The following is a 12,928-nucleotide window of genomic DNA, read 5'->3' on the forward strand; positions in this document are numbered from 1 at the left end:
TTGAGAGGCCAGACAAACTTGTGGTCCCTGAAGAGGGGCAGCTGTCTTTTCATTAGTTGCAGGGGCAACAGTTCGGATGATAGACTGATCTGGCCTTGTAACATCAACCAAAACGGCCTTGCTGGTACCGCGAACATTTGAAAACAAGGGGAAACTGCAGCTTAATTTTTCCCTAGGACATGTAGCTTTACTGTATGGTTAAATGATTAAATGATAATGGCATGCTCTTGGGTAAAATATTCCCGGGGTAAAATAGTCCCCCATTCAGATCCCCGGGTGGGGACTGCTCAGAAGGATATCCTCACCAGGAGAAAACAAAATTGACATTCTATGGATCCCTTAATCGGACAGGTAGATCAGATAATTTGAAAAGGGAAAATGATAGATTGAAGTTAGGTAAAGTGGAAATTAGTGTAGTTTGGTGGCAGGAGGGACAGGACTTCTGGTCAGGGGAATACAGGATTATAAATACAATGCAGTTGTGGGTTTACTAACCAATAACAAAATAGGAATGCAGGTGAGCTGCTACGAACATCGTAGTAAATGTATTATTATAGCCAAAATAAACACGAAGCCCACGCCTACCACAGTAATACTACTTTACATGGCAACTAGCTCCTCAGATGATAAAGAGATTGAAAAAATATATGATGAGATAAAATAAATTATTCAGATAGTTAAAGGTGACAAAAATTTAATTGTGTTGGGGACTGGAATTCGATAGTAGAAAGGGAGAGAAGGAAAAATAGTAGGTGAATATGGACTGGGGGAAAGGAATGAAAGACGAAGATGCCTGGTATAATTTTGCACCGGGTATAATTTAATAATAAATGGAGGTTGTATAATCGGAATAGACGTGGAGACACCAGAAGGTTTCAGATTGATTATATAATGGCTAGACAGAGATTCGGAACCAGAATTTAAATTGTAAGAAAAATGTGGACCCCCAACGCAAATTACTGGTTATAAGCTGAGATTAAAACTGAATAAATTGGAATAAGATGGAAAATTAAGGATATGGGTGCTGGATAAGCTGAAACAACCACAGGGCGTTGAGAGATTCACAGGAAGCATTAGACAAGGGTTAATTAGAACAGGGGAAAGGAAAACAGTAGGAGACGAATGGGTAGTTTTAATAGATGAAATATTGAAGGCAGCAGAGGATCAAATAGGTAAGAAGACAACGTCTAATATGAATCCCTGAATAACACAAGAAATATTGAATTTAACTGATGAAAAGTAGAACTTTAAAAATGCAGCAAATGAAGCAGGCGAAAGGGAATAGAAACGTTTAATAAACGAGGCCTGCTAAGCGGAAACGGCTAGAGGACATATCTAAGAATTTAGAAACATATTTCACTAGGGGAAAGATAGATATGCCTACAGGAAAATTGAACAGGCCTTTGGAGAAAAGAGAAGCAGCTATACGAATATCAAGACTCAGAGGGTAAACCAGTCCTAAGCAAAGAAGGGAAATCTGAAAGTGGGAAGGAGTATACACAATGCCTTTACAAGAAGATGAAAGCAATATTATAGAAAGAGGGGTGGACGTAGATGAAGATGAGAGATATTATACTGGTAGAAGAATTTGACAATACACTGATAGAATTACGTCGAAGTAAGGCCCCAGGAATAGAAGACATTCCGTCAGAACTACTGATAGCCTTGGGAGAACCAGCCACGACAAAACTCTTACAGCTGCAGCTGGTGTGCATGATGTATGAGGAAGGCGAAACACCCTCAGACTTTAAGAAGGATGTGGTAATTCCAATTCCAAGTGAAGGAGTTGCTGAGTGATGTGAAAATTACCGAACAATCAGTTTAATAAGTCATGGTTGCAAAATACTAACACGATTTCTTTACAGAAGACTGGAAAAACTGGTAGAAGCCTACCTCGAGGAAGATCACGTTGAATTCCGGTGAAATGTGGGAACACGTGAGGCAATACTGAGCAGGTTACGGGAAGGCAAACCTACGTTTGTAGCACTTGTAGACTTGGAGAAAGCTTTAGACCATGTTGACTGGAATACTTTCTTCGGAATTATGAAGGTAGCAGGGGTAAAATACAGAGAGCGAATCACTACTTACAACTTGCACAGAAACCAGACGGCAGTTATAAGAGTCGAGGCACATGAAAGGGAGGCAGTGGTTGAAAAGTGAGTGAGACAGGGTTGTAGCCTATCCACGATGTTATTAAATACGTACGCTGGACGAGCAGTAAAGGAACGTAAAGAAAAATTTTGAGTAGGAATTAAATTTCAGGGAGAAGAAATAAAAACTTTGAGGTTGACTGATGACATTGTAATTCTGTCAGGACAGCAAAGGACTTGGAAAGCAGTTGAACGGATTGGACGGTGTCTTGAAAGAAGAATATAAGATGAACATCAACAGCAATAAAACAAGGATAATGCAATGTAGTCGAATTAAATCAGTTGATGGTAAAGGAATCAGAATAGGAAAGAAGACATTTAAAGTAGATGAATTTTGCTATTTGGGCAGTAAAATAATTATTGGTCTGAGCAGAGGGAATATAAAATGTAGACTGCCAATGGCAATAAAAGCATTACTGAAGAAGAGAAATTTGTTAACATCAAATATAGATTTGAATGTTAAGAAGTCTTTTCTGAAGGCATTTGTCGGTAGTGTAGTCATGTATGGAAGTGAAACATGGGAGATAAGCAGTTTAGATAAAAAGAAAATAGAAGCTTTCAACATGTGGTGCTACAAAACAATGTTGAAGATTAGATGGGTACTGAATAGAATTGGAGAGACAAGAAACTTGTTGCACAACTTGGCCAAAATAAGGGATCGGTTGATAAGTCATATTCTGGGACATCAACGGATCACCAATTTAATACTGGAGTGAGGTGTGGATGGCAAAAATCGTAGAGGGAGACCGAGAGATGAATACAGTAAGCAGATTCAGAAAGATGTAGGTGGCGGTAGTTATTCGGAGATGAAGAGGCTGCACAGGATAGAGTAGCACGGAGAGTTGCATCAAACTAGTCTTCGGACTGAAAACCTCAGCAACAACAACAAGAACAACATCAACAACAACTGAGGGAAATTGGTTTGCACTTCATTACAGAAGGTGAATCACATTTCAGGCACCTAAAATAACTGCATTTTCGCCTTCGACAGAAATTATTGTGTATTTTCCACTACTGGCCAGATTCGGCTGTTAACATTTTTAAAGCGGTAGTTGTCGAGAATGAGGACAGGACATCAGTTTGTCCAAGCACACCAGTATGTGGCGGGAAAATATAGAACTTAGGCAAGTAAATTAAAGTTACAGTAGTTTGAAACTCAATGCATGAGGGTGGACATATCTGAACAATGTTTGGCCCTTTTTAGGAGAAACGAACAAGATTGATTGTGCGCCGGTTTGTGACGACAGATGATACTTGGGTGCACTGCTAAACCCCAGAGAAAAAAAAAGTCAAAGCAGTGGAAACACGCTGATTCTTCGCCACCAAAGAAAGCAAAGACAATTCCTTCGGCGGGAAAGGTCATGGCATCAGTGTTGTGGGATGCGAAGAGGTTTCTGTTTGTAGATTATCTCCCCACTGGGCAAACAATTACTGGAGAATACTAGGCTAACCTCCTGGACAAATTGCAACAAAAGATACGCGAAAAAAGGCCGGGTTTAGCGAGGAAGAAAGTCATCTTCTATCATGACAATGCGGACCCGCACACATGTGCCGTCGCCATGGCCAAATTACACGAACTAAGGTATGAATTTTTACCACACCCGCCTTATTCACATTATATGGCTCCGTCAGACTTCCATCTCTTCCCAAAACTGAAAATTTTTCTTGGTGGACGAAGATTCACTTCAAACGAAGAGTTAGTAGCCGGAGTTGACAACTATATTACAGGCCTGGAGGAAACTCATTTTCGAGATTTGATCAAGGCACTGGAACATCGTTTAAGCAACTGCATCATTCTACAAGGAGACTACACTGAAAAATAAAAATAAAAGTTTCAGTGATGTAAGTACTTTTTTTCTATTCCGTTCCGAGAACTTTTTGAATCACCATCGTACTATTATATTAGTGTAGTATGCGCTAAATGGTGATAAAATTAAATATAACATACTGCAGCGAGTCTCATTTGCCTCACGTATCCAGCATCAAAACCTGATGGCATGTTTTATATCGAAGAATATGTACGTGTTGCAAGTTAACATTCACTCTGGTGAAATAGTAATAATGAAGCCACAGACTTTTATTCAGTTCTTACTTTCTACTAACGTAGGTGTTCCATAATTCCTTTAAGCTGCTGTGTCGATGCAAACATAAACCTTTTTACAAAATCGAGAACTGGTGGTCCGGTACTCAGAAAGCATTTCAATCATTCGGGTGAAGTGAAAGGTTTGTTTCTGATGATGACCTTAAGATATACGTACGATAAATAGCAACGAATTAGTAATGTACACACATATTTACAGGATCCACAGCCGCCAGATGGATGGGTGCACATCCGAGATGCCACTATGCGTGGGCCTGACTGCGTACAGAATGACGAGTTTTTCTTCCATACTGGAGTGTCTGGATCTGAAGACTGCCTCTACCTCAACGTCTACACACCTGAGGTACCCTGTTTTCTTAGATTACTGAGATATTTTTTCAGTTCTTGAAAGTTACAACTATTCCTGTATCAGAAGTAAGTGTTAATACTAGTATACTCGTTTCACGTATTTCTAAATTTCATAAAAATGTTTAAAATGTTTATCAAATATTTATTTTGCTGCTACACATGCAATTTCTACAGAGCGCGCTACATGCGCCCTGTGATTTTAATGTAGCCAGTATGTAGTTGCACATGAGTGTTCATACTGTTGTTGTACAGTTTATATATGAACACGTTCTTCTGTTTTCTTGTAATATAAATCTTTTCAGCTGTCACCATCCAGTCCACTGCCAGTCATGTTTTGGGTTCATGGAGGAGCATATTTCTATGGGGGTGGCTCAGTCTATGGACCGGATTTTCTCTTGGATCATGATGTAGTATTAGTAACCATCAATTACCGACTTGGAACGTTAGGTAAGATAAATTATACTTTAACACAGTGAAGGTGCTGTTGTTTAGTAATAGTCTCTTCCTTCTTTCTCTCCTTTATGCAGCTACAGGAAACTGACAGTTATGGTTCTGCCATACCAGTAAAGTAATTTCATCAGAGTTTTGATGTCAAAAGTCTCTATGTCATTCCAAACGCGGAAGTGACAAATTACAACTAATAAGATGATACTAATACTGAGAAAGAACTATGCGACACATTAACATGTTAAATTGTGCCAAGCTTCCATTCAGTACACACCTAAAGCAAGTTCACTGTGTACATTTACGTCTACAGTAGAATGGACTATACCTAAGGGACCACGCTGTACATTATGGTAAAAACCAGCTAAGAATGCTGAACAAGCCAAAACATGTATCGATTACATAATGGTTTTTTGATATTCAACTCTATTGTAGAGGACTAATCACACGTACAATTTGAGCAAGTCTAGATTATTACAACTGTATATTTTCAGAAACAGACCACTTCCTATCCAGAGCATTATAAATTTAATTTGCACAATCAATCTGCTTCTGTCGTGCTTTACTCGCCATATTAGAAACATCATAGCGACTTTGAGTCCTGTTATAATACATAGATGTGTAACACAGTATACAAGACACTTCTGGTAATTACAAATTCAGTATTCGATTTCTCTTTCGAATTTGAGTTACAAGAAAAGAAAATAGAAAATTATGGACGCATACTACAGCATACCGATGGAACGTACCTATTATTTACTATCTACAAAAGAGGTATTGTTTGGCTAAGATACTCCCGGTAGAAGGTGGCATATAAAAACGTAGCTTCAAAACTCGGGGCAAAATTTCAACGATACCTGATAAACTTAGCGCTTCTTACTTAGAACATAAAATTTTGCTCTCGGCACATCACTACCCCAGTCTTAATTTATTCCTTAATAGAGAATTCTGCATAGTATCATGTCTGCTCAAATTTAGCTATGATATACAGATCTCTACAGTTGAATTAAGATACATAAATCGTCTGCTTTTCCACATGTGTACCAGGAAAACAGTAACGTATTTTATGCTGCTAGATGTTTGTAAGTAGGTTAATCAGCATGCGAAAACTCATAGTCTACCAATAGTCTTTGAGCTTTCGTGAGGTTTGGAAAGCAGGAGAGAGATACATTTCGGCTGTGAATGCTGATAATGAGACGTACCAGGGTAGACCAGGGTTCGAGTACCCGAGATGCTAATGGGTTCGTATTCGAGCATGATGAGGCAAAAAATTTTCTGCTTTCGTAAGACTTAATCCTTATATTACTTTTCATTGTCATTTCCTTTTCAGATCTACATAGCGACTGACATATTTACTGGATTTTCTCCCGTATTGCACGTGATAAACTATACAAACTAAGTGTCATTTCACTTCCACATGAAATTACTTGCAGGACTTACAGTGTAACTAAACCATCGAACTCTCACACTAAACGCGTGTCGGGGAGCTACACAATGTGCGGGGTCCCCTACACAAACTTTTCCTTCAGAAATCCGATTGACAGCAAAACACGTATTTCTGACTTCATTTCTGTCTGCGTTTTGAAGAACACAGTCGTGATGTAATGTAATTAGCTGAGGAACCTTATGTAACTTAACATTAATAACCCTAAAGCTCCACAATGAAATCCTGCTACAGGTGTAAATGTCTACGTTCTTATCTGTCAGTCTTATCAATAGACGTGTGGATGTAATTAGAGCAAATAAATAATTACTTTCGTAAGTGTGTACATAAATATGCCGCCCTTGCAACGCTCCCGCAGGTTTTCTGAGCACCGAAGATGAAGCTGCTCCAGGAAATTTCGGACTTAAAGACCAGGTGGCGGCGCTGCGTTGGGTACAGGAGAACATCGCAGCGTTTGGCGGAGATCCGGACAGAGTCACCATTTTCGGCGAAAGTGCGGGGGCGGCCTGCGTACACCTCCTCGCACTGTCACCCCTCGCCAGAGGTATGGAGACTGACACTTCATCGATTCTTTCATCCATTCACTAAATAACTTTGTACATTCTCATTTATTCGCCGTTCGTTTACTTTTACAAATACAGATCTGCTGGCATGTGTTCACGAGGAGCATCGCTTCAATGTGTATTAAATGCAGCCGAGGTCAAAATACAGTTTGATGCGTTTTCACTCAAGTTGTGGTATACTCTTTAATGTTGTTGTATCGGATCGGGTTATTTCATATACTTTCCCAGAGTAACTTACTGCTGAAAAACATGAATCGGATCAAATAGTATCATATACCACAGCCGACCGTTCAAAACGTTCAAGATATGTTCCCTAGCCTGCGTTATGAGCCCACTCTTATTCGCTGTTCCCATTATTTTCGTCTAGTAGCTCGGAGTGTGGTGTCGATTACATGACAGCGCACTTTCGATCACTGTGGAGGGTTAATTACCCGTAAGAGAGCTATCTAAAGGAAGTATAATGAGAATCAAAGCTGCGAAAATTAAAAGAAAATGTAGCTCAGTAAGTAATAACACCTGATGTATTTTAGGAATGACCATTTTCAGTGAAATTTGTTATGTCCGTGTATTGACGTGTTATTCGTATGGGAAATATTGAATAAATGCGTGTTTTTATACTTTAATTGGCTTTAACTCTCTGTTGTTACGACATGAGAAGACATTTTGTTTTAAGCACTTCAACCGAGATCCACATGTCAGTAATCTTGAGTCACCTTGTAGTCACAAAGAAGCCAGATTTAAATGAGGGAGCATCACAGTATTCTACCCAGCGAAAGCAAAAATATAAAGCGTACAGCATACCTGATGAAGTGCAACAGTATCATCCACAAAGACTCAATTATAGAAAAATAAAAATATGAAATTGAAATGAACGTTTTGAAATCATTATGTGGAAACATGATTGGATCACAACGTATTTTGTTCACTAGATTGGTTCAAAACGTATTAAGTGCAATCTAAAAATTAAAATGCTGCCTCAATACATTGGGAAATGATTTCAATCATTACTAACCCTAGCACATAATCTAAATACTTGGATCCTGTCGTCGAGAATTTTGACATATTTCATTTGGTTAGGAAGCCAAAAGCTTTTCTCGCTTTTTGTAAAATTATGATCTGCGCACGTAGTACGATTTGTAACGATGCTCCTCATGTAGAGTACGAGCTGCACTCTGCGGTGTTACCGCGTTTAAACAGTTACTTCCGAAACTCATTATTCATGCGTACGCACCATCACTAAAGTTCTCTCTTGTAGGTATTGACGTGCGAGCCGCTTGAGGCCTAGCAAACCGCGCGACTTTGGAAAAAAAATTAGGCGCTGGGAGAAGGTGTCAGAATACATGTCACCCATAACTCACTCGTTTACTTAAGAAAAAACTTTTGGGAACCCTATTAGCGAATTACAAAATGTCCCAGGAAAGGGAATAAATACTATCACGACTATCTAGCACAGAAAATATCACAAATACATTAAATGTATTCCCAGTTGCGATGGATAACCATCAGCTGCACAATGCAAGGACGTGACCGGACTGGGACTCGAACCTAGATTTCCCACTCATCGCCAGCGATCGTCTTACGATTTTTTTTTAAATTTTGTTCGTAATTGTTCGTTTTATTTGGTCGTAGCGGACGTCAGATGACACCCACTGAAGGTCGTTGTTGCATTCACTCAGTTTTTTTATTACAGAGGACCATTAGGCTATCCAAGCACGTCTTGCGACCAGATCCAAACCTCCATATGTCGTCAACCATATGTCTACAACCTGTACTCTCACATGCATTACGTATATTCTCGTACAAGAGAGACATTTTACTTCAAAGTCGCTGACCCGGTATTGGCAGATAAATGCGATATGGCAGTGCCTATATTATTTCGAAAAACGATACAATTTTCCTTCGGATCTTCATGCATGTCCGAAGGGACACGTAGTCCAGCGACTAAGCCGTTACAAAATACATGAACTGTATTCGCAGTTCCGAATTTGTCCTCTTCTACTTAAGAGTACCACCAGGAATCTTACATGCATTTGGTTTTCTAACGGACGCCTGACGAATAAACAGTGGCCCCTCTTCACATGCTCTTAGCATTGTAGGACCACTGTGTTGGCGATAGTTCTGTGCTTCAGTCCTCGAACGTGCTGTCTCTAGGCCAGTGGATATCCGAGGATACTGGCACCAGATGAATGAAGCCAGTGAAATCAAGTAGTACGCGGCCTGCGACGATTTATCTGTACATTTATTACCGCGATCGCTGTGTGACCTGCGGCTTTACTCCTTCGTTTTCTACTGCAACTATTATTACAAGATAAATAGTATATCTTCATGAAAGTACAGAAGAGCACCTCTTGCCGGGTGCTGAGAGGGCTACTAACTGAGTTCCTTGGCCATCGCTGATACAGTTTCATATTGGCTGTACCAAACTTTTAAGATCTTAGTACTGTGGCTCTGAATTCATTTGCTGTCTTTGTCATACCTACCCGATAAAGAGTCAACGCCGGTACAGTGATTTAGGTTTTGTCATTCTACGGTCCCATTTGTACTTTCCCAATATCCTACCTGTGGTGTCACCGCCAGACACCACACTTGCTAGGTGGTAGCCTTTAAATCGGCCGCGGTCCGTTAGTATACGTCGGAACCGCGTGTCGCCACTATCCGTGACTGCAGACCGAGCGCCGCCACACGGCAGGTCTAGTCTAGAGAGACTCCCTAGCACTCATCCCACTTGTACAGCCGACTTTGCTAGCGATGGCTCACTGACTACAGACGCTCTCATTTGCAGAGACGACAGTTTATCATAGCCTTCAGCTACGTCATTTGCTACGACCTAGCAAGGCGCCATATTCAGTTACTATTGATATTGATATTGTGAATCATGTACCGTCAAGAGCGACGTTCATCATTAATGGATTAAAGTTAAGTATCCAACTAATTACGCCAGCTTCCTGAATTCTAATTCCTTGTCATGTTCCAGACCTCACGTCAGTATAGTCCTCTCCTCACGCCAGCCTGCGTGCATTTCGGCCTCCTCTCTTAACACGGTGTTGGCTCTGCTGACAACACAACACAGAAAACAGTCGACAAATGCTGCTGACTTAATCTCAAAGATCATTCATGTACAGGGTGATTCTGTGATGTCGCAAACTTTCAGGGGAAATGGAGAAGAGTACGCGTAACAATCTGAGGAGAGAGACCTTAGTCCGGAAACAACCAAGTCCAAAGTTATAAGCGAAAATCCTCCTAACACCTCAGAGTGCGATACATAAATCGGTAGGGGAGAGTCGGTTAAAAAAGGGTACTTAATAAACAAAGTGGCACATGTAATGAACTTATGTCTACCAAGAGCTTTTAATGACTAATTGTCCAATCTGTCTAATTACAATTGGGCATGGGATTCTTAGACTTAGAATTGGAGAAAAGTTCATTACAATAAATTCAAGCTCTATTATCTTCTCCTTCCCCTTCTGACGATGTGCTATACTCCCGTACTTTTCCAACTTTCTTTACTTCCTTCCGTCCAACATTTCTGACTTCAGTAGGCCTAGAACTGTTAGAATGTGGCCCCATTTGAAGTTTTCTTTTGGGAGTCTTGCCCTTTTTCATAGAAGACTAATTCTTCCTTATAAGGTGAACTTGTAAGATCAGCTGTCTTTCCTCTTCTTCTATTAGATTTTTGTTCCTTTCTGTCAGCTATCGGCACTGCTTTTATGTCCTTCGGAGTGACGTGGAAAGCTGAAGTTGAAGGCTTAAGCCTATCCGACTGGGAAGACCCTAGTGTGGTTGGAAAAGATGTTTATTTGTTTAATGACTCTGAAGTAGGTTCCGAAGGCGGGACATCACCTTTCTCCAACGATGGGTCATTGTTGTTTCAGCAGGCCGATAGACCTAATCAGGGAAAATATCTGCATCCTGTGGAAATATTCCAGTTTTACGGAATGCATTTATAGCAGTCTCAATAGAAGCACATTTCATGAACGCTGTCCCATACAGACATGCAACTTGATTGATGGATATCACTCGTCCAGGATGACACTGAAGCCACTTCCGAACCTCTTAAGAGTAATAATTACTCAGTGGGACCATGAATGCAACATCCAGGGCCTGCATTCATGCTCAATACTCTTTGTGTGTGTTGAGTGACCATCCAAGAGCAGAACGGGTTTCTCTGCAGTTGGTTTAGAAAATTCAACAAATCGTTGAAACCATTTCAGGAAAATTTCTTTCTACATCCATCCGCTAGCAGATCGCAGGAGATCGTTGCGGAGCATTATCCAGCACTTCAGGCTTGGCTCTTCGTCTAGGGAACACAAACATTGTGGACACATAAATTCCAGAAGCGCTCATACAGGGTACAGTAGTCACTAACACGCCTCTCTTCGCAGAAAACAAAACGCCAACTTGACGTTTCTCCCTCAAGGCAAGCACCACTGATTGCTTATTAGGGACTGTTGTTATTCCTGTCTCATCCACATAATAGACTATCGGCTGTGAAGTTGTACCTATTATAAAGTTCTAACAACAACCAAAGAACTGCTTCACTACTGCACAGTTAAAGCCCACTGCTATGGCAAGAGATGTTGGCTCGGCAGAAAGCACGCTTATTTCCGGATTCCCCCTCAAAAACGAATAGAATCAGCATTTACCTGCCATCTTCTTAGTCTTGCTGAAGTTATGCGACAAGTTATTTTTCTCTGCCAATTCGAAAGCAAAATTCCGCACCTCATCGATGGTCAATCCAAACAATCTGCTTTCCATTAACAGGATATATTCAGCCAGTTCATTTTCCTGCTCCTGATTAAATACAGGTTTGTAGCTAAAACAACAACAATAATAATAGTAATAATAATAATCACTGCAACGGTTTAATTAATTTCTTCTAAAATAGTATATGGGCCTACCTTTCTTTGTAACATCCTCTAAACACATTCCATTCGGGGCCATTTTTATACGTGCTTCCAGGACACTGAGGAACCCTGAAGGACTGATGCTTTCAAATAGCCCATTGCTTGGGCCAAAACTGCCACTACATCTTCTTTCACGCTCTCTTGACTCCATGACTGTCTGCCAGTTTTCCTTTTATAAGGCGCCATAATCATGGCATAATTGAAGTTAGATCATGCGAATAATAATAATAGTAATAATAACAAATTTTGTAATTGAGCAAACTAAATAAACAATTTGAAAATCGCAAACGGCGATTTGTAAATCAGTCGATAAAACGGGGTACTACCCTGTTTTATCAAACTCAGTGGCACCCTATTTTTTCCGACAACGCCATATTAAGAACAAGTTGATTTCAATAGCCCTTGAGCGGGACAAACATTTTGAAACACTCAACGATCTGCAGTGCAGACAACGTTTAACTTATATCATACTTACTTTACAGTCTCCAAAATAGTGTCTTGCAAATATAAAAGCACAATTCACAGTCGAATATTACAACACAACACTATAAAAATATATTTTTCTACCGAGAGAACTCACGGTTGCCTTCAACGGACTGCAGCTACTCTAAGAATGAAGGTCATCGAGTGGAAAAGAGGTTACTATGTTTACCGGGAGATGGCAGCACATATCAGACGAGGAAAGTGTGATACCCTGTTTCATCAGACTACCCCGTTTTATCAGACTCTCCCCTACTGTTTTTAATAAGATTGTTTCTGGAACATAGCCTACTTGTTATTTGTCAGTCGGTGTGGTTCCAACATGATGGAGCCCCACCTTATTTTGGACTGTGGTTTCGTGAACACCTGGATCAGTGGATAGGAAGAGGAGTTGTGTCTCGTGGTCAGCACGTTCATCTGATCTCACTCCACTTGATTTCATCTTGTGGTGACATGTAAGAAGTCTTGTGTACGAGACGCCTGTCGAGACTAAA

General features: G+C 40.3%; 1 protein-coding gene across 1 annotated transcript in view; it reads left to right on the forward strand.

Annotated features, from left to right (window-relative positions):
• LOC124606696 (juvenile hormone esterase-like) overlaps window positions 1-12,928 on the forward strand; it is a 128,692-nt gene that overhangs the window by 68,781 nt on the left and 46,983 nt on the right. The window contains exons 2-4 of the mRNA XM_047138721.1: window positions 4,451-4,594; window positions 4,902-5,046; window positions 6,846-7,031. Coding sequence (XP_046994677.1) covers window positions 4,496-4,594; window positions 4,902-5,046; window positions 6,846-7,031 — 430 coding nt within the window. The 5' untranslated portion in view covers window positions 4,451-4,495. The remainder of the gene's footprint in view (window positions 1-4,450; window positions 4,595-4,901; window positions 5,047-6,845; window positions 7,032-12,928) is intronic.

This window comes from Schistocerca americana, chromosome 3, assembly GCF_021461395.2.
Source record: "Schistocerca americana isolate TAMUIC-IGC-003095 chromosome 3, iqSchAmer2.1, whole genome shotgun sequence".
Taxonomy (NCBI): Eukaryota; Metazoa; Arthropoda; class Insecta; order Orthoptera; family Acrididae; genus Schistocerca; species Schistocerca americana.